Source organism: Phasianus colchicus, chromosome 19 (genome assembly GCF_987193195.1).
Source record: "Phasianus colchicus chromosome 19, bPhaCol1.hap1.1, whole genome shotgun sequence".
Lineage (NCBI taxonomy): Eukaryota > Metazoa > Chordata > Aves > Galliformes > Phasianidae > Phasianus > Phasianus colchicus.
Genome location: NC_143454.1, coordinates 10,898,627 through 10,923,886, shown reverse-complemented (window position 1 = coordinate 10,923,886; position 25,260 = coordinate 10,898,627). Strand labels below are relative to the sequence as shown.

Here is a 25,260-nt window from a genome sequence, read left to right as displayed (position 1 = left end):
GCCGCCGCACGCGCGGTCCTGCCCTCCCGGCGGCGGCGCGTGCGCGGTGGCGGCCGGGCGCCGAGGGGAGCTCAAGGAGAGCGGCGCCGCCATGCCCGGCACCGTGCAGGTGCCCTCCTTGGAGGAGCTCGACGTGCAGGAGGTGAGGGAGGGGCTGGGCTCGGCCTCGCCGGGCGCCGCTGGGGCGGCCGCTCCTACTGCCGCTTTGTCCCCTGCAGGTGACGGTCAGCTCGGCCGTGCTGAAGGCCGCGGCCCACCACTACGGCTCGCAGTGCGACCGGCCCAACAAGGAGTTCATGCTGTGCCGCTGGGAGGAGAAGGACCCGCGGAAGTGCCTGCAGGAGGGCCGGCGGGTCAACCAGTGCGCGCTCGACTTCTTCAGGTGAGCGCGGGCAGCTCGGAGCTTCGCGATCCGCCCGGAGGCCGGCGGTGGCGCTGAGGGGGACGCAGCCCGCGGGGAGCGTTAAGGCTACGGGATAAGCAGTGCTTCTGTTTATCTGCTTACAGCTGACCTTGTCCTTTCTTGCTGCTGCAGAGCGCCTTGCTGCTTATAGGTGTGTTGTGAAATCTGGAAAGGAAGCCGAAATTCCATGCTGTCACCTGTTTCACATGCACACTACTGTAAAAACTCCGGTTGCTTCAGAATTGAGTTCTTATGGCAAAAGGACAGCTGGGGCATGTGTCAGTGCCAGCTGTGTTCCTAGGCTGCCAGCACAGCGCCTGACTCGGCCTGCTCAGAGCATATCCTCCTCTCTTGTAGCAGGCAGTAATCAGAGCCTCCCTCCTTTCTGAAGACATCAAAGTAATTGGGAGTTATTAGAACACTGTGTAATGTGTGCTACCTTAGCTAACCAAAGGAACATCACACGTGGGGGAGCTGTGTCCATCTACTTCACAAGAACACCCTCCACATATTGGTCAAGTTGCTGCTATCACTGCTTGTAGCCACAGTGATGCAAACTTCTGTGATGCTGGCATTAGGTTCTGTTTAATGGTGCTTCAGATACTGGCTTCTGACAGCCTTAGGTGGATGCGAGGAATTGCGACTAGGAAAATTCAAAAATTGAGGTTTGAATGAGTAAGAGAGGAAAACACTAACTCTATACCACTTGCCAACGGTTTTCTTTCTGCAATCTCTTACAGGAAGATTAAGGTGCACTGTGCAGAGCCATTTACTGAATACTGGACGTGCATTGACTATAGCAACTTGCAGGAGCTCCGTCGATGCCGAAAGCAGCAGGCAGTGTTTGATAACTGTGTGCTGGAGAAGTTGGGATGGGTGAGACCTGATCTGGGACAGCTCTCTAAGGTAACTGCTGTTCTGACTGGGTAATCAGATTCCTCTTTTCCTTCCTTCATGTATTTTTTCCAGACCTGGTGTCAAACTTTTCTCCCATCTTAGAAGGTGATACCTGAACTCAACACTGGAAGCTTGTAGACTTTACTAGAAATCAAGACTCTTTCAGCATTCTCTAGCGTTCCTGGAAGACCTGCACTTTGCACATATTTCTCCACCTAATTTACTTTTATCTGATGCAGAGACCCTTCCTTTAGTGAAGCTCACACGCTTGTAGAACTGTGACACAGCTGTGTATAAAATGCCCTTCACTACTTTTTTTTTTAAACACTGGAGGTAGGAGTCTCTCATCCAGTCTGTACTGTGTCCTTAGCGTGATCTGGTGGTGCTTCCCTTAACCTAGCTTTTCTGTTGAATGCCATAGGAAGCTGTGTAATTCTTTACCTTTTCTTCATAGGTCACAAAAGTGAAGACAGACCGACCTATCCCTGAGAATGCCTATCATTCTAGACCTAGGCCAGAGCCCAATCCACCTGTTGAAGGAGAGCTGAAGCCTTCTCCATTTGGCAGTAGGTTTTTTTTCTGGACGTGGTAAAGTGGGCAGACTGTGCCATAACTAAAATGCAAAGGTACATTGATTACAAATGTAAATTGTCCAGTACATGTTGAGTATAACTTTAACTTTCATGATTAAAGAAAAAAAAAAGTTACGTGACTTAGCAGACTTTCTTTAAACATACATGTCTGTATTTCTTAGCTGCTATGATGTGTGAGTATTTGAGCTTCAAATGATCAAAAACCAGGGTGAGAACCTTGTCATTTGCATCAAGTAAACTTTGAAAGCTAACAAGATGTTATTGTCTTCCTGTACAATCTTGCAACTAGTAATTGTGCAGATTTTTACCTAGGACCTGTCTAGGAGCAAGCTTTTAGTCTGAATTGGTGGTTTTGATGGGTGTGAGATCAGTACTGCTTTCAATAACAGGATCCTTCTCATTGCCAGCTACTTAAACCTCATGCAGGTAGGTTAGTTGTTTTTGTTAATTTTTGTTAATGGGAAGTGCAAACTACTTCTCCTCCGGCAAAATCACAGTGAATCAACTCCTTTAAGAAAGACTGTCTTCTAAAGGACTTTGTTCTGTTAAGTGGTTTAAGAAGGTACCTCATCTCCTGACTGAAGGACCTGACATGGGCTTGGGCAGTGCTGTCTCACTGATTCTTTCTTATAGAGGATTATGGCAGCTTTCTCCAACTAACTTCTCTTTTCTGCAGTATCCAATCTTATATTTCATCAGTCTAGTCTTTCCTGTGCTCTTCTCCTCCAATGACAAGAACCATATCACAAAGGTCAGAAAAAACAAATGGACTTGTTTTCATAAAGCTATGTGCAGTTCAGTTTGACCTGGGCCAGATTGTGTAGTCTGAACCACAGCAAAGACTTGAATAGTACTTTACTCCTTGAGTAGACTAACAGTGAAATCAGGATCTGAAGATTTACTATCTCCTTGTTTGGGGTAGGATTAAGCTTAATGTGTCTGTAGCTGAAGCATTGATCCATGGAGCTAGAGGAAAAATTATATAACCCTATATCTAAAAATAGCTTGTGTATGGTGAGGCTGATGGATTCCTGCTGGTTTCTATTTGGGTATGTAGACTGAAACTCAGAAAGCAGGTGCTCTGGCATACATGTTTGCATTTTAATGTACATATCATGCTGTCTTAACATCTACTTGTCTAAACCTTTGCAGTTTCTCCTTACAGATGACTGCCATTATTTCAGAGCAGCCATATATTACTGAAGAAAAATAACCTTTTCCCCAGAGATTGAAATTAGGGGAAGTTTGAGGTCTAATTACATTAATCTGTAGTATCATCAAGTAGAAGATGCATGTTCCTGTGATGTTAACATGTATTGCATCTAATCGTGTTGACCCATTCCATTACTTGGGCAACCTTACAAAAATATATTTTATATATTAGTAAGACATAGTAAGTAATAGCTTTAAATTGTCAGCATATTGTATGAAACGCTTTGGAACTGAACATCTGCTTTTGAGTGGACATTCCTCTGGTCAGCCCCTTACATAGTTAGAGGTTTAGGTGTTTTTTTTCCCTGTTTAAATTCATTCTGAAAAGAATGACATTCATAAGTAGGTGGAGGGGATGTGTTTACAAATCCTGCACTTATACTGGCTAGTACTGTAAGGGGGGGGGGAGAATTACTGTAAGGGGGGGAAAAGAGATTTAAGCTGCAGCCTCGACAGTTTAAGTCTAGTCATCTCTCCTGACAGCTGAATCTACTATGTTTTGGATTGGAGGCTGTTGATCCTGTGGTTGTGTGTTGATTTTGTTTAAAAGTCAGAATTAACTGCTTTCTTAGATTCCCAGTTGAGTTTCATGCAGGAGTGGGAAGGTGAATTTACAAAAGAGTGCAGCAGAGGAGGATAATTAAGTGATCGTAAAGTCAAGTACAATTCAGCTGTACTGTGGGCACTTCTTTCATTAACTTCTTTGAGGTAATTAGTTCATGGATTTTATCTCTTGGCTGAATCTCCACAAAAAGTCTTGCCAAAGGTCTGTTTCTTGGTACTTTGGACAGTGCCTGCATGTAGCTATTTCTGTTGAAAGTTGTTGTGTGGCTTTACTCAAATATAGATTCTCCCTTTGGAGCTGTAATGTTTTTTTGGAAACTTTAGAACAAGTGAATGTCAAGATTGAGTAAAGACCATAAAACTATTTTTGAGGAATGTATCTTGACATTTTTTTGGCAGATGGAGAGCAAACGCACACAGATTCAACACAGATATTTTACTGGCAATGTGAGAAGTGTTATTTGTTATGCTGTAGGCTCTAAGCTCTGCCAGAGCTTTTAATCGTGTGTGAAATTAATAGAACTTCAAGCCAAAGTGATGGTAGTCTGCCCCGTGCCGTGGTCTGCATTAGGCAGAAACCAGTCCCTTTCAGTGTGGATGGAAAGAGAAACATCCTAGTGCAATTTCTTGTCTTTGTAAGGGAGGAGTGTGCTTATTGTCAGGTACTAGCATCACAACATTGTTCCAAGGAGAAAGTACCCCTGCAAGATACGTCTGGCAGCTTGATACCCCTGCTTTTAAATGGTTCTGTTCCTTTCCCAGGGTGAAAGAGCTGGAGATATCCTGTTAGCTGGAATGAGGGGAGCCCAGCAGTAAGACCCTCTTGGCTTATAGCCACCAAACTGTTCATCTGAGAAAGTAATGGGAAGGAATTGATTTTTAATAACCTCTCTTGCCTATTTAATAATTCTATTGTGTGTCACTCATTCTTTTTAAAGCAAAAAAAAAAAAAAAAACACCCAACAAACAGACTTCTAGGATTCAATTTAGGTTGAACTAGCCTCTCAGACATCTGTGAGCTTGAGATTTGCTAGGGCAAAAGCCTTTCATGTATTATTCCTCTAGCTTCAGTTTCTAGAATGGAGCCATGATAAATGAAGAGGAATTTTCTTTTTTGCCCATTCATAAGTAGAGAAGAAGCTTCAAAGGTTTTGAAGATTTTTTGTCATCAGAATAAGGATATTTCTGTGAAAGCAGAGAGGAAATTGGGAGTTCACAGTAACTTTGTTTTTGAAGGCTTACTCCTGCACTAAATGTTTTGAAAGTAGAATCCATCTGGATATTAATAAGAGATTTAAGACTCCCTCTTGTGGCTGCTTCAAGTTGATCTTTGGGTATTTGTATGGAGATCTTGTTATCATGGAAGTCCTAAGGCTAACTCAGTATTGCTAATAGTAACTCGATTAAATATTCTTTTTTGTTACAAAATTCATTTAAGCATTGTTTCAACTCTTTTTTTTTTTTTCTTCACATAGTGTGAAGCAAGAAGAGGAAGGAAAATGGGTTGAAAAAGTTATGATTGCCTCAATCATGTTTGATACAAGTTAAGGATATTGAGACAGCCAGAGTAGATAGAGGTTGAGAAATCTCAGTGTGATTTAATTGCTCCTCTGAATCCAGAGAAGGAATGTGCCTGGTGCTTCATGTAAAAACACATTATTTGTTCTATTAGAGATAGACATGACCTTAACAAACGGTCTTAAATTTAACCTTACTGTTCTGTTAATGCTTTCATGGCTATGTTATTTTGCACATGAGCCCTCCTCAATGGGATCTTGATATCAGTCTGCTCTGAGACATCTCCTGCATGGCTGTGAATGGTACAGATAGTACGCTGGTGAAGGGATAAGAGCAGAGAAAATACAGCCCAGCAAACTGCAAGCAAAATGTCTGTGGTATTATTTTGTACATTAGGGCAGTAAATTAGCCCAGCAAGCAGATGCTGAAAGGGGGCTGGTTCTCAGGTACCAGAGGTGGGTCAGTTTGCTTGGCAGCTCAGGGGTTATTTCCATTTTTTTTATTTTTTTCTTCCCCCTACTTCACAGGCAGGCTTCTTAATTCCTTTGCATGTATTGCAAAAGTGTTGGCAAGCCTAATGTGTGCATTGGTGCAGGTTCCTCTTATGCTTGATGTCTGTGTTTGATGACAAGAATGCTGTGTATTCTGAGCCTGCTGGCTGTGTGGGAGCTGCTCCAGGCTATTGTAGGGCTGGGACACAAGCAGAAGCTGCTGGAAGTGAAGAGTTTTGCTTTATCTGACTGGATCCAGAATTTCAGAGAACTGAAAGCAAAACAAGAAGAGCATTTGATAAGAGAAAAGCCTTTCTATCTTGCCTGCATCCCAGGCATCTCCTTGTTCCTGCACCCCTCACTGCCTAGGAAATAGCTCAGATCACGTTTGTCAGCATCTGTCTATTGCAGATGCTCAAACAAAAGGATTCAGACCTGCATGTTCTTGTATTCTTGGCTGGACTGGCAAATGCGAATGGATCGAGCAAGTGTTTTGTTAACACTGTTCTGCAGCACAAAATAGTGAACAGCTTTTTCTGTTTTGATAGGGTTTAAATTAATTTCTCCCTTATCATCAGTGGAATTGAGGGCTGGGAAAAATGGCCATGCCTGTTGCTTTGTTAAGCTTGGCTTTGGCTCTGATTCTGGCACCAAGAAAGGAAATAAAATACAGGGGAAGGGGAGCTTTCTAAAAAAGCTGTGGGTCTGCTCCCAAGTTGATAGGTTAAAGCTTACAGAACACAGAGGCATTGCTCTAATGTTTGTAAAATCAGCATGGCAGCTCTGTTAAGGACCATGAGTCACCACGAGGGTGGTTCAGTTCTTTATGAGTAGTAGTGCAAGCTTCTACTTCCATGCGATCGGGGGCTAGAATTTAAATGGAGTCAAAATTACCTCTTTGATGAGAGCACTGTCTGACCTCTGCTTTGTTCTTGCTGCCTGCTTACAGCTGTGCCAAGTGGAACATGACCTGTCTTTGTCCAAGAGAAAAGGACTGGACAGAGCCCTTCAGCATCAGCCACAGCGATTGTAATCACTCCCCAGCCGCTCTCTGGGTTGCCGTGCCTGGTCTCTGCCTGGCTGCTCCTGGGGGACACAGTCAGGTGTGGCCCAACTTGGCTGTCGTTTCCAGGAAGCTGCTGACAGCAGGCCTGACCCTGGCCATGTGCACGCAGCGGGAGGCTCTGCCTGTCCCCAGGCGCGGCCTCAGGCGCTCGTGGCAAGCCTACGCTCCAGGCTAAACAGAGGAAGGTGAGGGTCAGCAGCAGAGAGCTCTGCCCAAGACTCAGGAAGCACATTTTGGCAGAGGAAAGAAATACAATACAAGCAGGGAGGGAAACTCAGCTTCCATCCAACCCCCTCCAAGAAGCTTTTGGCTCCCTACAGCTGCCAAGTCTTTACTATCAGTTATTGTGCTCTTTTATTGTTACAGGCTCTTGTGTTTGTTTTCTGCTTTTACACCAGTGTGCTGCAAAGGGGAAAGAACGGAGCGATCTGGGAGCAGTGTGGGCTGGAGGGCAGAGCCTTGCACAGGGGACAGGCAGCCCAGCTCCACCTCCTGCCTGCTGCTGTCTCCTGTGTGGCCTTAGGGCACAGCACGTCCCTTCCCTCTTTGCACTGGGTGGTTCCACCTGGCACAGAGCTCTCTGCTTGTTTACCATCTTTGTCCTTGTAAAGCCCCTTGGAGAGAGGTATTGGGCAAAGCTGTGTTTGGCCAGGACAGGCACAGACCCTGCTCACTGCTCTTCTTCCCCACAGCTAGCAAAAGGATTTGTGCACAGCTCTACCCTCTTCACTTATCCCTGCAGCTGTTAAACCTCTTAGCTCTGCACGTGCTGACCGCACTGGCAGGGAACAGAGATGTCCCTGTTAGAGAAACTGGAGGTGAGAAGTGGCACCCTGAGCACAGAGTGCATTTTGAGCAGTCCTGGAAGAGCATTTCCCTGTGCTGAACAGTGCAAATCTCTATCTTCCAGAGATTGCAAAAGCCAGCTTTCAGATCTGAACAGTTCTTGCAGTGGTGTAATATGTGGGAATGTGTGCAGGAAGCCCAGGAACCAGAGGAATTAGCTTGCAGAAGTGGAAGTCCCCAGGGCGCATGTAGTACCAGTGCTCAGTGTTTGTCCTTGCAAACCCTTTTCTGCTCCCCATCATCACTTGCTTAGCACCTTTGTTTCTTCTAACCGTGAGCGAAGCCAGTTGTGTTAAGGGCATGACATAATTATAGTCTGGGAATTCCGCTGGAGAAATCCTTTTGAAGATTTACTAGTCTGGCTAATTACAATAAAACTATGAAGGTGCTGCACTCTAAATTATTAACAGTTAATAGGTGGAGGTTTCTGCTTTCTTGTACTTCTTGCTGCGAAACAGAACAGATCAATTCTGGCTGCATCAGTAGCATTTTCTTTTAGGAATGTCTGCCAGAGGCGTGCTAGCACACTTTCACAACACAAGTGTCCATCTCTGGTGGTGGTAGCAGATCACTGAACTAAAAATGTAAATCATCCTTTCTTCTTTCCATGTTTGCTGCCATGTCTTTCCTTATGCTTGAGCAGTGACAACAGCCTGGAGGATTTATTTGCTGTATGTTGACATTTTCATTTTTTGATGTACATCCTTGCATTACCCTGTGGAGTTCAGGCCCTGTCAACCATAGAGCAATGGCTTAGGGAGCAACAGCCTTAGTAGAAAACTCCCATCCCACACTCCTTCCTTCCTTAAATATCTGCATTATGGATATGCTTTAAAGTTCTAAGTTTGACTATTTACTTCCATATTTACCTCCTTTTCCCTGTTACTGTCCTTAAAAATACTTGTTCTCTGTGCCAGCATCTTCATATATAGAGAGGGTGCGTTGTGCCATCTGTAATAAACCAAGTGGGTCTGGCCTGTTCTCTGCCTGTTCCACCTCCTGGTGCAGCAGGACAGCTGAGATGCATCCCTGGGGGCAAGGCTCGAGCCCAGGCACTCCAAGTGCATGGTGCTGTGGAGGATGGTGGCTGCCATGGCCCCAGTGCTACTGGGTGCTGGCGCCAGGCTGAGCTGTGGGTGGCTGGGCAAAGTGCTGCAGAACAAAACTGAATTGAAGTGATTCTTTCCCTCTCCTCCTGGCCTGTGAGGAAATCTTTTTCCATTTACTATAGAACGTGGTCCTTAATAGTGCTGAAGTGTTCTACGTATTTTAAATAAACATGAGTGGATTTGAGCCCAGGAGGACATGAAAGAATGCAGCGTTCGCGGGGTACCGGCCCGGCACACATGTCAGCAATTTGCCTGCCTTGTGTACTTTGGCTTTTAAAAAAGCATTTTAAAGTAAACAAATGAAGGAAAATCTGGCAGCTGGATTTCAAAGTAAATTGCTTTCAGCTGATGGACCCCGTTTCCAGCTCGCTTGGGTAGGACTGAGCCCTACGCAAGAAGAACTAGCGGCCAAGGAGGAGAGCGGAGGCGGGAGGGAGAACAAAAGCAGGGAAATTCTGTGGATTTAATTCTTCCATTTCCTTCCTTTGCACCAAACACTCCCAGCCTGTTACTGCCTTGCTGTTGGCCAGACAGGTCAGAACTTCAGGCAGCAAATTGTGCTCTATTGTGCCCCAGCCCCTGCACTGCTGTGCCTTGCTGCCTCTTCCAGCACAGCTGTGCCCCTCAGTGCTGGTACTGCTGTCCCCACGTCCCCTCTGCAGGCACTGCGCCCTGCCCTGGCATCGCCCATCAGGGGAAGCAGCAGAGATAATGCAGGGCTCAGGAGTGTGGCTGGGGGGGGGGGCCTCCGGAAGGGACTGGTGTGGTCCCGAAGGAGGAGACTCAGCACATGCTGACAGATAATAACGAGGTCTCAGGCTGGACGAAATGGGGAGGTTATTGAGGTCAGGCTTTGGCTCAGCACAGGACTCCTTGTGCTTTGACTCGCGTTTCCTCAAGTTTATAAAATTTTCTGTGGGTTGGTTCGGTGGAAAGGGCAGAGGAAACCAGGGGGTCTGCAGTGGTGGTGAAGCAGGGCTGGGGAGGGCTGCTCTGTGCATGCACAGCACTGCAGTGCCCTGCAGCACCCCGGGGCAGTGCGCTGCTGGGTGTGCTGTCCTGAGCCGTGTGTGGGAGCTGCCCTGCTGCTCGTGGCCCCACACGGCTCTGTGCTGTGCTCCCTACAGTGCCAAAATTAATCAGGGCAGTTTGCTCTGGTGGCTTTCCTCCTCCTAACTCAGCAAATGAATTCTGTGGCCAAGGTGCCACCAGCTGTAACATGTAAAGGGAAAAAGTGGCAAACCCTGGGTGAGAAACGCTGAGAGAAAATGGCGGCCGTGCTGAGGCGGCGCCCTCCACACACAGCCCTGAGCGCAGCCTGGAGCGCCGCGCTGGGCCTGCGCTCCTCAGCCCTTGGCACAGGCAGCCTCTGGCACCAGTGCTGGGAGCTGGCTGGCAGTGCCCACATGCACCTGCTGGCACCCATGGGCTCACCGGGGAGTTCCTGGTGCTTCCTAATGCCTCGGAAGGCTTTTCTGAGGCAGGCCCTGCTCCGGCCCACGTCGCTCAAGCCCCTGAATGGGCTGCTGAGAATGCGGCCCCACCATGACAGCACTGAAAGCTGCAGGAAAGAGGCTACAGGACACAGTGTAACGGCATCTCCTTGCTTCTGTAACTGCTTCTGGTCTCAGGTAAGCAAACAGATGGGGGGGGAAGGGGGATGTGGGGGGTTTGCAGCCTATGGGGGCTGCCAGCTCATTGTCCATTGCTGAGGGCGCAGGTGGAGAGTTGGGCAGGCCCCTGTGCCTCCCCTGGGGCTGGGGGAGAGGCTGCAATGATAACATTGTGGGACCTGCAGTGCCAGTGCTGAGCGATTTGGGGGTGTGGGGCTGGAGGGCCGCAGCCGTGTGGGGGCTGTGGGGAAGGGGTAACATGGAGGATTTGCTGTTGTGGGAAAGAGGCTGTAGGTGGGTAATGCTCCAGCCTACATTCAGAAGAACGAAAACAACCACTGGCAAAGACAGTTGCTGTGGATGTCCCCGTGATTAACTGGAAGAATATGTAAATGTATATAGCAGTTACCATAGCTACTGGAGGCATTACACTGGGGTGGGGGAAGGCAGAGCCCCCAGCCCAGCCCAGGTCAGGATTTGCATTCACAGCACAACAGCACCCAGCACCCCGTGAGGCTGGCACAGAGCAGCTGAGCTGTTCTCACCTTGTGCCACCATCGTGTCTCCAGCACCCCTGACACCCCAGGGCTGTGCAAGGGGCAGAGAGCAGCTGTGGGTTTGGGCTGCAGGATGTCACAACAAGGGGCTCAGTCAGGCTGAGTGCCTCAGCTCTGCTGCTACCACGCCACAGTATTTTCCCATGGGGCCACAGCCCCTTGCTAAGACTTGAGCACTTCTTAGGTCCTCAGGGCAGAAAGAACCCTGAGAAGGTGACAACCCTCAAGCAACATGCTGCCACACAGCAGCACAAAGCTGGGAGCCCATGTGTGCCAACCTGCAAACAGCTGCACCAAGAAATCAGGTGACCCAGCCCTACAGCTCATTGCTGGCTGATCCTATAAAGCTGAGAGCGAAAAGGGGCTCTACTTGTGTGGAGCCTGCAGAACCGCCTTGCCTGCTGCAGGTGCTGGTGGGTGCCCCTGTTGTGTTCTATTGTGTTGTGTTGCATTGCTTACTCATGTGGCTGCTGTGAGCCCCAAGACAAAGGGGCTTCCATCCACCCACAGATATTTGCTTGTGCTCTCTGTGAGCCCTGGGGTGTGCTGGGTGGTCACAGCTGGAGGGTGAGAGTGAAGCCTGTAGACTTTTGAGCACCTTAACCCAAAAGCTCCTGGCTCATGGGGACAGCTGAGCTGGGGGGATCCCAAAGGATGTGGGGACCCCAGGCTCCACTGCCTGCCCAGGCGCTCCGTGGCCATTACAAATGACAGGCGTGCGCAGCCAGGCTCTCATGTCTGCTATTTTCTTATAATTTAAGAGCCTTCCTCACATTAATCTTTTTATTTTTATTTTGACAAATGTATGTTTCCAGGAAGTTGCTGAGGTCAAAGCAGCATCTGTTGCTCGTTATTTTGGGGGATGCAGAGGGTCTTTGTGAGGGTTTCCAAAGCAACAATGAATTAAGTGGTTTGTAAAGTGGAGAGCAGGAATGAGGAGAGGGCTGGGGCTTCCCGAAAGGCAGCTGAAGATGCTGATGAAAATCAGATCAGCTTGCCTGTATTTTCTTGGAAACTTGATCTATTTTTCTTGTACAACTGTCAGCCTGACTCCTGTATTTCAGGCTCTTGGCAGGAGCCAGCTCTGTGTTTCGGCACTGGGAGTAGTGTGGCCGTGGTCAGATGTGCACTCCCTGGCCTGCACCAGCTGCTATGTGCTGGCCAGGGGCACATGTGTGGCAGCAGCCGTGGTGTGCTGCGAGGGAAAATGACAAGTGAGGGCCCAGGGACCGGCATGTCCTGCTGTGGTGCCGGCTGTGGACATGGGCAGGGGCCCCCAGGATAACACTCCCCCCAGCACTTGTCTCCTGAAATCACAGTCTTGGGGCTGAGCTCAGGCCTTGAAATGCCCCACATTCCTCCCAGGGTGCTGCTCCAGCCGCCTGCTCGCAGTCACCAAAACCAGCTGAGAAGTCAGCGCAGGATCAGTCCTGTGGCTGGGACTCCCATGTGGAGCTGGTGTAGTGTCAGAAGCAGCTTTTTTCTTGCAAAACAACACAAGGAGGGTCTGGTGCCAAGGCGAGGGCTGCCGAGGAGCCCAGGAGATTTATTGCTGAGGAAATACTTTCTCCAGCGATGGCTGACGGTCACAGCAGGAACAATGGGAGATTCGCAACGCGAACAAAGCTGATTTCGTTCTTCTTTTTATCAATGCATTTTCCTTGCGGAGCCTCCCTTCCTGGAAGTGGGAGATGCAGCTTCCCCCGCGCTCTGGCTGTGTAATCAGCAGGAATGGCAATATCCTGGCTGGGAAGCGAGCTGTGAAACGCTGTCACCCGTGCTGATTTATGAGCCTGGGGTAGCGCAAGCTGTGGCAGCGGCCAGCAGCAGGGTTGGCCCGGGGACAAAGTGCCAGGGCGCGTGCAATATCCACATATTCTTTCTCCTCCTCGCCGGATCCCCGGGGAGCCCACAAGGGGAAGTGAATGGATTAGACACACACGTTCTGTTTTATTTTATTTTTTTATTGCCCCTGTCTTTCCAAACGCCTTTAGCAGACGTGCGATGACAATGGGGCCGGACAGGCGTGGGGTCAGCAGCCTGCCTGCGGGAGGCCAGCGTGCTGTGTGCCGGCCATGGGCATGGATGGTCCTGGGTTGGACTGGGGGGATCTGCGTGGGTGTGGCCTCACAGCTCAGGCCATGCGGTGCCCACGGGCTGGGCAGCACTGAATGATCCATCCTGCGCCTCCTGTGCTGCACCGTGCAGTCCTCACCCAGCATCAGGAATATGAAATGATTATTCCAAATGATCAGATTTTAATTATGCAACACAGAGGATGATTATTGTATGCCAAATTGGTGCCGAGTGCTTAGTTATGTATATGCCAAATTTAGTCTATACTATTATACCCAGTGGGTGGCCGTAGACAATCAGGAAGTAATTAGTTTTGCTGGAGGTTGTTCGCTTGCCTGGTTCGCTGTGCTGTCTGGGGAGCGTCTTGCTGCGCTTCGTGAATACCGCGGGCTTTGAGTTCAATACCGTCTTTTTGTGACAAGCTAATAAGCTGTCTGCATGGCGGCCTGTAATTAGCGCTGTCGATATTCATTTGGAAACGGAGCCTGTGCGGAGTGGCTCTGCCGATGGCGCTTCCCTTTGTTGAGGCTCTCGTCCCACCTCACCTCCGAGGGACACGTGCCGGAGACATTGGTTGGAGCAGTGGGGATGGCCCACGGTGCCACCTGGCCATGTTCTGAGGGTCCGTGCTCACCTCTGGGGTCCCACTGGTAGAACCACCCATGGTTGGGGGCTGCGTCGGCGGGGAGGTGCTGACACTGGAATGTGGTGGTGCCGCCCATGGGCAGCATTCAGTGCTGAGCAGCCCCGGATGCGGCTGCCTCCGCAGAACTGGCCAGGGGCTGCCAGGCAGGAATTGCCTGAGTATGGAGCAACTTTTACCTCTGTTACACAAAGGAAACTTTCCTTCTCTTTTTGTCAGAGATGCTCACTCCATTGAAATGATTGGCATACTGGAGAGCTGAGAAACTAAATTGTTTATACACTAATGAATAGAAGCTTGATTGCAAGATCCTGTTTGGAAAATTATAGTGCTGAATTGAAGCCGTACAATTACATCCAAAATGCTGCATATTCATTTCATCTGCTTTGCATAGAGATTAACAAGCGAGCCCTAAAGCAGACTCTGAAATTAAAGCTAACACCAGATTTAGTCACAGGTTACAAACTAAATAGCATTGTTTGATGGATATGAATCTTTACCACCTGCCTGCCTGATGATTGCTAGCAGCTTACCAGACAGCAGAGGAAAAACTTTCTTCCCATGCAGGAAGCACAATAAGCACGGAGCTGGACATGCCCCCTCCCTGCATGCCCCCCCAGGCAGATGGCTGCTTGCTTCCATCCCCTGGGAAGGGCACCTCTGGCCTCTTCTGCTGGAGGCTGCAGCCCCTTCAGGTTTGCAGGACCGGGTGCTGCCTGGGGATGTGGTGCTGCAGGTTCCTGTCCCCACCTTGATCCCACCCCCTCTCCTTCCCTGTGTGCCCAGGTTGAGCTTGGTTTGTGGGCCAGAGTTTGGTTTGGGAGCAGAAACCAGGGAATGAAAAATGGCAATATGTGCACTGGGGGCTGCCCCATCCCATCCCAGAGCCAGACGTCTTAGGGTGGGCTGCAGTTGGGGGCTGTGGGACAGTGTTGGAGCTGTGTGCTGACAGGAGATGCTTTGGAAATGGTCCCTGTCACTGGTGAGGAACCTGGCACCCACGTGGCAGTGTGTGGTGACACGAGACCTCTTGTCACTGTGAGGGGGAGCAGCTGGGACTCACAATTGCACTGTGGCTGTGACAGTAGGGGGATGCAGGGACCCTCCCTGAGAGGAGTGGGCCAGGGATGGGGCTGCAGCTGCCTTGACTCCTGGGTGGGATGTTCCTTAACTAGGAAAACTGCAGCACCAAACTGTGCCTAGGAGCACTGGGGCTAGGGGATGAGATGCTCCCGGTGAGTGGGGCAGAGAACATGGCACCAGCTCTGCAAATTTGAGGCATTTATTTTCTTTAAAAGTCAGTTACCAAACTGCAGTGTACTTTATTTCCTAAGGAGCGGTCGATCTGTCTCTACCACACTAACACAGCCCAACCACAGCTTTACAAATCCACAGCTCGCATTATGTATCCTCAGCAGTGCTGGTGGTTGCCATCAGCTCCCATTGGCTCCTGGTCAGCCCTGGGCCCCACAGTGCTGTGCTGTTGAGGTCCTGTCACTCTCTGTACTGGGACAGAATGGCTGCTCTGAGCCTCCATCTCCTGACACTTCCCCAACTCCAGCCTCCAGTACGTTCCCAAACCTCCTCTTGCAAACAACGAGTGGAGGATCACCTCCCAGGGTCCCTCCCCAGAACCTACTCCAGCCTCTGCTGGTGAGGGATGCGTGGCAGCACCAAGCATTGCCTTGGCTCTCCCCACACGGCTGGGTTTCTTCCCTAAACCTTCCATCTGCAAACTCAACCCCAGACATTCATGCTTCCAACTTCACACTGAACCATTTCATAACACCCCAACATGACAGAGCAGCCCCAAAGTGCTCAGAGATGTGTGCATGGAGCAGCTGCCTCTGCCACCCCAAGACATGTGGAGCACTTGCTGTGGCACAGGGCTCCTGACTCTCCCCTGTAGGCAGTCACTCCATATCAGCCTCTTGCAGGGCAGCCCCAGCCTGCATGGACAGTAGGTGCCCCAGCATAGGAAAAGGCACCTTTGGATAGAGGCAGTGGTGGCATTGCTGCACAGGGACACAGCAGTGGGGCAGTGAAGCTGCTGTCTCCAAAACAGGACAGGTCTCAAGGCAGTGAGGTGTCTGCATCTCTTCCTCCTGAGGCCACCCCACCACACTGGGGCTGGGGGATGCAGTGGGAAGGACATGGTGGCCCTGGGGCTGTCTGCAGCAGCCAGGGATGTGGTAATGAGTGGGATCTATGCTTCTGCCCAGCAACAGAAGTGAGAGCTCCCTGGGACAAAGACCCACATGGCACAACTGACCAAGGGAAGGGCAGAACACAAAAGGGCTGGGAAAAGCAGGAAGACAGCATGAACTGGTGCAGACTGGGACAGGAGCTGACCAGGTTGCATTCTGTGCTGCAGCCCACATGTGGCAGGAAGAGCTGATGCATGGAGCAGGGACAGCGAAGGGACCTGACCCAGGCAGGGTACAGGGACCCTGTAACCCCAGTGTGCAGGGGGAGCGATGTGGAAAGAGCCACTGGGACTGCCTGTCAGCCAGCTGCCAGTGCTGTGTCCAACTAAGAAGGGACCCTGCTTGGCCCCACAGCAGTGTCCAGCTCTGGCTCCAGCAGCTCATCTTCTGAGAAGCTGATGTGCAAACAGGTGTCATCTGCAGGGGAGAATGGCAGCGTGCTGTCCGTGGGGCTCAGCAGTGAGGCCAAGTCCTTGCTCAGGGCATCACTGGCTGTGGGATCATAGATGCTGGATGGAGGGGACGTGTGCCCGTTCTCTCCAGACCTGTCCTTGCTCAGGACACGTTGGAAGGTCCCAACAGAGAGGGGCTCTGCGTTGGCAGCAGCGCTCCGTGCAGGAGTCCTTGCCTCAGGGTCCAGGAGGGTGAGAGAGGTGGCAGTGATGCTGGTGAGGCCGGACACACTGGGGCTGGGGAGGCTCACATGGGCTGTACTCTCAGGCTTAATGTCCACTTCTAAGCTCGGGGAGGTCTTGCTTGACCTCTTGCGTAGGATGGGTGGTGGCGGGTTGAGCTTGGGAATGGGCTGCTGCCGCCTGGGAAGCAAGAGCAAAGAGGAGGTGATGGGCAAGGATTTACCTACCTGCACACAGGGCTCAGTCTAGCTGCCCTGGGCTCTCCAAAAGGGCAGATCCCTCTTTGCATGTCTTCAGTGCAACCCACCATTGTGTAGGTTGGAGCTGGGGCATGCAAGGGACGCAGCATTGTCTGAGTTGCTCCAGGGAGCAGGAGCAGGACAGACAGCATCCCCCATCCCTGTTCCCATGTGTGCACGTGGTGAATCCCACCCTGGGCTCTGCCCTCCTGAGATTTGTCTGAGTCAGCCAGCATGCCTGGCACTGCCTGTCCCCAACCTGACTGTCCTCTGCCAAGGACACAGCTCTCCCTCCCATACCCCAGCAGCTGCAAGCGCTGCTCTGGCCGGTGCTGTTGTGCTGCTTCGGGCTGGCGTAAGGTTCATTTTCTACATGTTAGCTGGCACGGTGCTACGCTTTGGATTAGTGCTGACTGGGGCAGGGAGCTCCCACTTCGGCTGCTGCATCGGCCGCGGAGCCCCACCTGTCCTCGTCCCCTCTGTCCGCGTCCTCCGCCTTCTGCCGGCCGCTCCCGCTGAGCAGCGCGAAGTCGCTGACCTCGGAGCCCTCCACGCGCCGGCTGAGCCCCTCGTGCCCTGCCGGGCCCTCGGCCCCGTCCTTGCTGCCGAAGCAGGGCCCGGCCCCCTCCAGGCCGACCAGGTTGAGGTAGGAATCCCCGGCGCCCAGCGCCGACGGCGAGCGGGGAGCCACCGGACTGCCCAGGACGCTGGCGGGGGTGGAGGTGGAGGGCAGGGCGAAGTCGAGGCTGTAGTGGTTCTTGAGGTTGAGCGACAGCGACTGCGCCAGGGACAGGTTCTGCAGCGAGCGGTCAACTGCGGGGGCACAGAGAGACGAGGGGCGGTGAGGAGCCGCGGGCGGCCCCGGGGCTGCCGGTGCCCGGTGCCCAGTGCCCGGTGCCCGGTGCCCGCTCCCCGCGCTCGCTCACCCGGCTGCCGCCGCTGCGCCCGGCTCTCCAGCGCCTTCAGCTGCCGCACCAGCAGCGAGACGTGCTGCAGCAGGTCGCGGTTGGTCAGCAGCAGCTGCCGTACCCGGGCCTGCGCCTCGATGCGCGCCGCCGTCTCTGCCGCCAGCTGGTCCTTCAGCAGCTGCACCTGCGGGCGGGATGGGGCTGCGGGGCCGGCGCCGCCGGAGCCTTTCCCGGTCCCCCCGGAGCCTTTCCCGGTTCCCCCGGTTCTCCCCCAGCACCCGCGGAGCCGCCCCGCTCCCTTCTCTGTCCCGCGGCGCTGCGCGGCGCTTTGGCGCCCCCTGGCGGCCGCGCGGTGCTTCTCCCGAGGCGATGGATTGGGGCTTCGGGGAGGGGCTGGAGGGGCAGCGCTGGGTGGGGCGGCGTGTGAGGTGGGGCGGGAGGGGAATTGGTCCCCACGCCTCGAAGGAGTATCCCCGGTTTGTAGGTTTGGTGGTTTGTAGGGCCATCGCTGCGCAACGCCGTGAACTCCCGTTTACCCAGCCCAGCCCGGCTCTACAGGGAGAGGAACAGGGCTGGTGCTGCCCAAGGGAAGGTGGGATGTGTACCTGAGCCACCGCCACCTGTGTCTGCTGCTGCTGCTGGAGGAGCTGCTGCTGGAGCAGCTGAAGACAGTGCTGGGAGGCCAGTGGGGTGATGGAGGCCGAAGAGCAGGGGCTGCCTGGGCTGAGCATCTGCTGTGAGCCGGCCGGGTACAGGGAGCAGCTCTCAGAGTCCTGGCACAGAGACAAAGACATGGTGAGAGGATGGCTCAGCTCATGCTGGGGTTGTTCAGACAGTGGCTCCCCGGGTGTTTGATGGGGTCCCATGCACTGACCCAGGAATCACAGCTGTCCCCACAGCCCTGGCACTGTATGAAGCCAGGTCAGCAGCGCATCTGTGTCTAAACGGAAAGGCACAGTGAAACCCTGCCTCCTGAGCCAAGGAAATAAATCCAACTGAATGCATTTCATCGCAGCTGCTTGCAGCCAGGCCATGCAAGCGATACAATTGTGTAAAATGAAATAATGCCATTAAGGCAGCCAGGAAACACTCCCTCAAACAGCTCTGCAGAGCAACTATTCAGAACTATTCATTATGGCATGTCCACAGCCAGCAAAAAGCACACCCTCAGCCCCTTTGCAGCAGGGGCTGCCTTGAGGGATGTTGCTGGTGGGGGGAAGCAGTGAGCTGCGGCTGCTACTGGAGCACAGCCAAGCAACTGCTGCAGACTAGACTAGACACCTGCCTGCACAGCATGAAAATGCCCCTCAGCAGGAACACCGCTTCCATTCTGCCTGTTACCTGGATGTTGCTGTCCAGCCAGCTGTGTGGCATGGAGCAGGATTCTGGTCAAGTGGTGCTGCTGTGGGGTTGGGGGCAGCCAGAGCAGGGCACCAGGAAATCGGGGGTTCTCCCTATAGCGGTGAGTAAAGGGACAGCAATACTGACCCCCCCCCCACCTGGCCCTTACCTGGCAGTTCTTGTCCTTGGAGCCTTGTCCAGGTTTCAGTGTGCTCAGCTCGCCCCTGGCAACGGGCAGATCTCCTGCTCCCCTCTCGGATACACAGATGCCATCAGAGTCAAGGCCAACCTCGTCCACATCTGTGATCTTGGAGCCTTTTATCTGGTGCACTTAAAATGAAATGGAAAAATGAGCCAAAGGCCCCCCACTGTAGGACCATGGCTGCTAGCCAGGGCTCAGAGCAGGGCTGACATGACAGCCTGGGGAGATTGGCCAAGGCTTGCTTTAGCCTCCACCTCTATGGGGCTCAGGTTGGGAAGGTGCCGGATCAGCCATGCCCCCAGACCAACGGGACATGAAGATCTCGCCATTGCTGCAGCTGTCCCATGAGGACACATCACTGCAGCCTCCCTCACCCCGATGCACCTCTGCTGCCACCACTGCCCAGAACCCACAGAATGTCACCTTCAGAGGGCTGCTCCTCCGCCGACTTGTCGCTGGCACCGTCTGCCTGGCCGTCGGCGTTCTGCAGGGCGTGCTGCAGGCTCAGCTTGTGGCACACCTCAAAGGCCTGGCCCACTGTGCGCACCACACGCATGGCCTGGCTCTGCAGAGCACACACACCAGTCAGCCCTGCGCTGGGGTCCCAGGGCAGCCCCATCACCTCCTGGTGCCCACCCCAGGGTCTGGGCATGAGCGTGGAGCATCCCACCTTCTTCTTGGATTTGAAGACGTTGCACCTGAAGGAGTTGTTGGCACCGTCCCTTGCGATGTAACTGAATATTTTCAGGTCTTGCGAGTCGTGAGACACATAGAAGATTCTGGGGGAGGGACAGGAGGAGTTAAACATGTGTAAGAAGTGATAGAATTCATGGGCTCCTCTGCTTGCTAAGACTCAGGACAGAGTCCTGCTGGTTTGCCTACCACTGCCTCCAAACAAGGGCAGAGAATGCCTCTGGATGAAGCTTCTCATCTCCAAAATACCCAGAGATCCCATAGCAGGTGCTATGGAAAGTCAGTGCTATCCTACTGCATCCTGTACAAGCTATTCCCTTTGGAAGTCATGCCTTAGCATCAGGCCCTTCTTTAGAGGCTCACAGCATCCATCGAGCCACGCGTTACAGGCAGACCAAGGAAGCTGGTGTGTCCTCTGCGTTCAAATCAGAGAGCAGTTTGGGTAGAAGGTACCTCTGGACGTCACTATGACCTCTGCTTGACACAGAGCCAGCTTCAAAGCCAGCTCAGGCAGTCTCTTTGCCGGGAGAAATGTATGGAAAAGATTCCCACCATCAGTAATTTTGTGACCTCAAACATTTTTTCATGGGGTTTAGAAAGTAAGCAGGATACATCTGGTTCAAAGCATCTGATCCAGATGGGTGATCCAGATCTGGGTGTGCAAAGCCCTGGCACATACCTGTACACGGGATCATGCATCACCACCATCTTGCTCTCATCCCACGTCCACTCCTTTCGCTGCAAGCGCATAGAAGAAACACAATTACTGCAGATCACAGAGACCCAAACTTCACCACTCCTATGGGCAGGAACCATGGAAAAAGGCACGTGTTCCCAGCCAAGGGCAGGGCTACAGCCCGACTGCATTAGCAGTGGCTGTTCAGTCGGTATCTTGGATGAAAATAGACATCTTTGATCATTTATCATATCTGGTCATCTGATCATAGCCTCCAGGGCTGAAAGCTGTCCTAAAGATTAATTTATAGCATCAAATATGCAGAGAATTAACTCGTTTTGTGAGGCAAGGCTCTGAGTGAGAGCTTGGGGAGCGGGGGCAGCTGTGGGCTCTGCACAGTGTGAGCAGGCGTGGGGCTGCACAGCTGAGAAAGCCTGCTAGTTAACGAGAAAAAGAAACTGCATTTCCTGAAAGCCTTACATTTTTTGGTAGAAATCATCCTCCCACAGTGTAATTTCCCCACCTTTCTTCAGCGAGATTTTGCTATCATTTTGTGTGTGTGTGTGTGTGTGTGAAAAATCGAGGCTTTTTCTGTTGAAAATTCTGGGCGTTTGTTAAAAAAAGGTTGGTTTTGGTTAGCAGTCTGACTGTTCTGAGCAGTGATGCTACTCAGACACGGCCAAAGCCAATGCCATGGGTGCTCTGGGCCTGGCTGGGCAGGAGGAGCCTCACCTTCTGCTTCTTGCGCAGGATCACCTTCACGCCATCCACAGACACAATGATGCTCACCTTCTTCTTCTTAATGTTCTTGGCTTTGAATTCATACTGATGGGACGACAAGCACAGGTTAGAAGAGAGGTGAGACTGGGAGGGTAGCTGAAACTGTGGCATTGTCAGTGCTCTACCTGGAAATATTCTTGTGTTTAATAGCAGGGTGACAGTGAGGGGCTTTGGATGCTGGTGCTGCAGCAGAACCACCATCCCAGGTAACTGTGCAGGAAATGGCTGGGGACTGTTAGTTCAGACCCTGGAGGAATTTCCTGGCATGCTGGCACTGAAGCACCTTGCACAGTGCAGTGGGAACATGCAGCAGTGTCTGGCTGGGGAGGTGGCCCTGGCAGCACACGTCATGCAGTGATTTATGGTGCCCTTGTATTTCAGTGCTGCAGTGCATGGCGAATCACTTCTGAATTGCAGGGAGGGCCAGATGGGTGGCAGTAATGCAATTATATCTGTTGTGGACATAATCACATTAACCTCGGTGTGCTCAGTATCTCTAGAGAAAAACCCAGCTCCTTATCTGCAGGTGTCTGCAGGCCGAACTCACCTCCATTTGTGTTGAAAATGAAACTCATTGCTTTTAAATGCTGCTTCTGATGATAACAAAGAAGAATGGCAGAGCCCCTCTACTCTAAAGATCTGTATTTACTGTACTGATCTCTGCTGGCCCCACTTCAGGCACAATTTTCAGTTTCCAAACAGCATTTTGACACCCCAAGTTTTTTGCTGTCCCTATCTGAAATCCAGCTTTCCTGGGCCAGATCCTCAGTTCACCCACACCAGCACACAGACCTGACAGTGCAGCTACAGCACATGTGATCCCAGACCGAGAGGCAGAGTGCAGACTGAAGCTCACCTACACTGTGTAATTAGGCACCTAATTAGCAACCTTATCTCTTGATAGAGTCGGAGGAGCCACAGGCAGTGATTGAGACAGCAGGGGAGCCCACACAGCTCCTCTGGGAGCCTGGTGCTGAAGGACAGAGTGCGGTGCTGTGGGTGCATTACCCAGGAGCTGCAGAGCAGAACATGGCTCTCCAACTCCCCAGCACCCATTGTGAGCTACACTGGCCTTGCAGGCAGAAAATGGGATGGCTATTCACGTGCATCAGGCTTCTGGTGGTATTAGACAGACACAACCTTTTGATCCCCCCATGAATTATTACTTGGAGTCAAGCTCTTTAAAAATCTATCTACAGTCCCACTGTGCGTGAAGCTGGAGCTAAATTTGCCATACACGTATTTTATTTATAGGGAGGAGTGACAGCGATGGGTGAGGAGGTGACAAGCAAGCATGCAGCATGGTGCTCAGGCAGCCCGCATCAGTCCTGCAGCAGCACTGGGCTCCTCAACCCCTCGCTGTACCCCCAGCTGCTCCCCCCACGCAGCTTCACCAGCCCGCACTCAGCTCTGCCAGGCCGCTGCTCCTCAGCTGCTGGCACGAATGTCAATAAAACCCAGAGAGATTGTTCTGCCCGCTAAAGAGCTATTTATCTTTCTTTGTACACAAATGGCTGGGAAAATACTAGCCGAGCTTTCCAAGAAAGAGAGAGCAATACAGTGTATTTTCCCCTTGTAGCAACAGGGGTGCAATTACATTCAAACAAGGCTCTTTACTCAGAGGCTTTAAGCAAAGTCCAAGCCTGGGTTTTGCAGAGATATTTTTTCTTTCGATGTTGGACAGAAAGCCAACAGCCGGGAGCAGCAGTGCACGGCCAGGCTGCCAGGAGCGCGGAGGAACCTCCAGGAGGTACCACAGCACAGCCTGACTGCAGGGCGGCCCCAGAGGGCACTGCTGGCTGCCAAACCCTCACCATCTCTGCATGTAGCAAACAGACGGGATGCAGCTTCAGTCATCTAACAGCTGCCTTTCAAACAGGTGTCAGTATTTTAATAAAACGTGATTTATTGGACAAAAATACCAATGAAAAAAAGCAATGCCAGGACAGCGCAGTGTCTCCTACGAAAGCGGTCCCAGGTGAGCATGCAGCTCCCAGCTCACCTTACACTGCTGCCACAGAGCAAGGTCTGTTCACTGCATGTATTTCCTACCTTTGAATTGCTTTGACTTTTTTTTTTTTCCAAATTTGCAAACACATCAGTGTTCATCTCTGCTGCTTTCTGAGTTTCCATAGATATTCTCTTGCTGCTTCTGTAGTCCTATGAGAAAAACCTCTCTAGATGTTAAGGAATCTGGAGCTGCTGCTATAAGTGGAGAATCAGTGGGCAAACCTGGCAGTTTTATTAGCTATGGAGACAGGAGGGGACATTTTATAAAAAAATGCAGGTCAAAAAAGGGCACTGGATCTCATTTAATTTAGCACTTCATTAATTCTATTTCTGATGCATCTGACCTGGAATACTTTCTATTTTTGCTTGTAAATCCCTGTGTTCAATGCCTTTCATATGGTCCCACACACTGCTGGCATGTAATATTAACTCACCCAAGAGCTACAGACTGTATGACTGGAAATGTTAATGGCACTGTGCAATGCATATTTCATCTGATAATTCCACCCAAGCAGAGATAAATTACACATGCAGTTACCAGCTTCCATCTGCTGATGAAAGAGATGGGCTAATGCACATTTGAAATCATGCGCAGTTTCCAGCATGAACAACTCGTGTGAATAGAGTTATTCACAGAAGCAATTCTTACTGTGATTAATTACTGAAGGTATCAGGGCCTTCGTTGTGCAAGTGAAAACTGTCATAGAGCAGAGTTTGCAGGTCCTGGAGGCAGACTTTGTCCATGAAGTGCACCTTCCCCATGAACACTGACAGAAGGAACAGCCCTGAGGGAGCTGCAGGAACCAGGACCCTCCCGGAACCCGGGGCAGAGGCTCGCTGTGCTTCTGGAGCAGGAGAATCCCTGCTGGAAGTACTTTGTGCACTCAAAGGACGATGTCACAGGTCTGGTAATGGCCTGTTTCTTCCTGCAGCTGTACATTCCTCAGCCAGCCCAGGCTGCTGTCCTGCCCTGCTCCCAGTGACACGCAGCCCTGGCACTATGGGCACAGGAACCTCTGCTCAGCTCTGCTCCCCTGCAGGAGGCTCTGTGGGATCCCTGCCACTGCAGCAGGACCTTGGTTGGACCAGGACCCCGACCCCACCATGCCAAGAGGCCTCTCCCCATCCCACTGCAGCCTGATGCTGACTGAGTGCCATGCTAGGAATTCATCCCATGGTAAACCCAAGTATTTCAGGTTCAGGAATGTTATTACTATCAAATCAAACTGGCCCAAATGGCATGGGGACAGGGTGTTATCTCAACTTCTGTTTGAATTATTGATGCTTGGAGGGCTGCTGCTTGGGAATGAAGCCACCACCACCCCATGTGCTTTCCTCTCAGCAAATGCAGATTACTGGTGCTTTGGATCTGACAAATGAGCCCTGTCAGTTCCCATACCCTTTGTGCCACTGGCTGCAGCTCAGCCTTAAGTCCCACCAGAGAGGCTCTGCATACCCTGCTGCACACCTCTGCCAGGAGGACACCCACACAGGTCACCCTGAGCCCCGCAGCCTCTGTCTGGAAGCCACTGTCTCCTGCCCTTCTCTTTGCTCCTCCTGGAAAGCCAGCACCACTGCAATCCTCCGTGGGGCCACGGGGCCATGGCCGGTCTGAATGGGGCTGGGCATAGTCTGGGGCTGTGCACAGTAGCTGGGCAACACGCACACAAAGCCCGGCAGGAAGCGGCGCGGCCCAGAGCGCACCTCCTGCCCACTGGAAAAATAAGAATTTATGGTCCTTGGAAACATAAAACTGCCCAGGGGAAAGCAGAAACCGAGCAGGGAGTACAATAGGCAAGGAGAATGCTGGCAAAGTACCCAAAGTCCTTTTTTTCTCATTTAAATGAGCTCTTTCCCCCCAGCCTGCACTCTGCAGGCACTGCAGGCCGTCCCTGGTGTGACCTGGGGCCAGGCAGGGAGCGCGGTAGCAGTGCTGACATCCCTGACCACGGGCTGGGCTGCAGACTTGTGCTTTGATCAG

At 51.7% G+C, this 25,260-nt stretch overlaps 2 protein-coding genes across 2 annotated transcripts in view; one reads left to right on the top strand and one right to left on the bottom strand.

Moving 5' to 3' along the window:
- Position 1: 1 nt before the first annotated feature.
- NDUFA8 (NADH:ubiquinone oxidoreductase subunit A8) lies at positions 2-2,007 on the top strand. Its single transcript, XM_031601922.2, has 4 exons — positions 2-142; positions 219-382; positions 1,144-1,309; positions 1,755-2,007. Exons 1-4 carry the CDS (start codon positions 92-94, stop codon positions 1,890-1,892), a joined length of 519 nt encoding a protein of 172 aa, XP_031457782.1. The 5' UTR covers positions 2-91; the 3' UTR covers positions 1,893-2,007.
- A 10,671-nt stretch (positions 2,008-12,678) lies between these two features.
- Positions 12,679-25,260, bottom strand: part of LOC116234361 (carboxyl-terminal PDZ ligand of neuronal nitric oxide synthase protein-like) — a 28,233-nt gene continuing 15,651 nt past the window's right edge. Inside the window, exons 3-11 of the mRNA XM_031601920.2 lie at positions 21,222-21,314; positions 20,493-20,551; positions 19,791-19,899; positions 19,544-19,685; positions 19,088-19,248; positions 18,183-18,350; positions 17,596-17,761; positions 17,134-17,482; positions 12,679-16,610 (exon numbers count right to left, since the gene is read on the bottom strand). Coding sequence (XP_031457780.1) covers positions 16,121-16,610; positions 17,134-17,482; positions 17,596-17,761; positions 18,183-18,350; positions 19,088-19,248; positions 19,544-19,685; positions 19,791-19,899; positions 20,493-20,551; positions 21,222-21,314 — 1,737 coding nt within the window. The 3' untranslated portion in view covers positions 12,679-16,120. The remainder of the gene's footprint in view (positions 16,611-17,133; positions 17,483-17,595; positions 17,762-18,182; positions 18,351-19,087; positions 19,249-19,543; positions 19,686-19,790; positions 19,900-20,492; positions 20,552-21,221; positions 21,315-25,260) is intronic.

Bases quoted from the DNA above. Each gene is read 5' to 3' on its own strand.
- NDUFA8 (XM_031601922.2), top strand. From the start codon at position 92: ATGCCCGGCACCGTGCAGGTGCCCTCCTTGGAGGAGCTCGACGTGCAG. The intron at 143-218 runs GTGAGGGAGGGG...TGTCCCCTGCAG, and splicing joins AGGAGCTCGACGTGCAGGAG to GTGACGGTCAGCTCGGCCGT. The intron at 1,310-1,754 runs GTAACTGCTGTT...TTTTCTTCATAG, and splicing joins ATCTGGGACAGCTCTCTAAG to GTCACAAAAGTGAAGACAGA.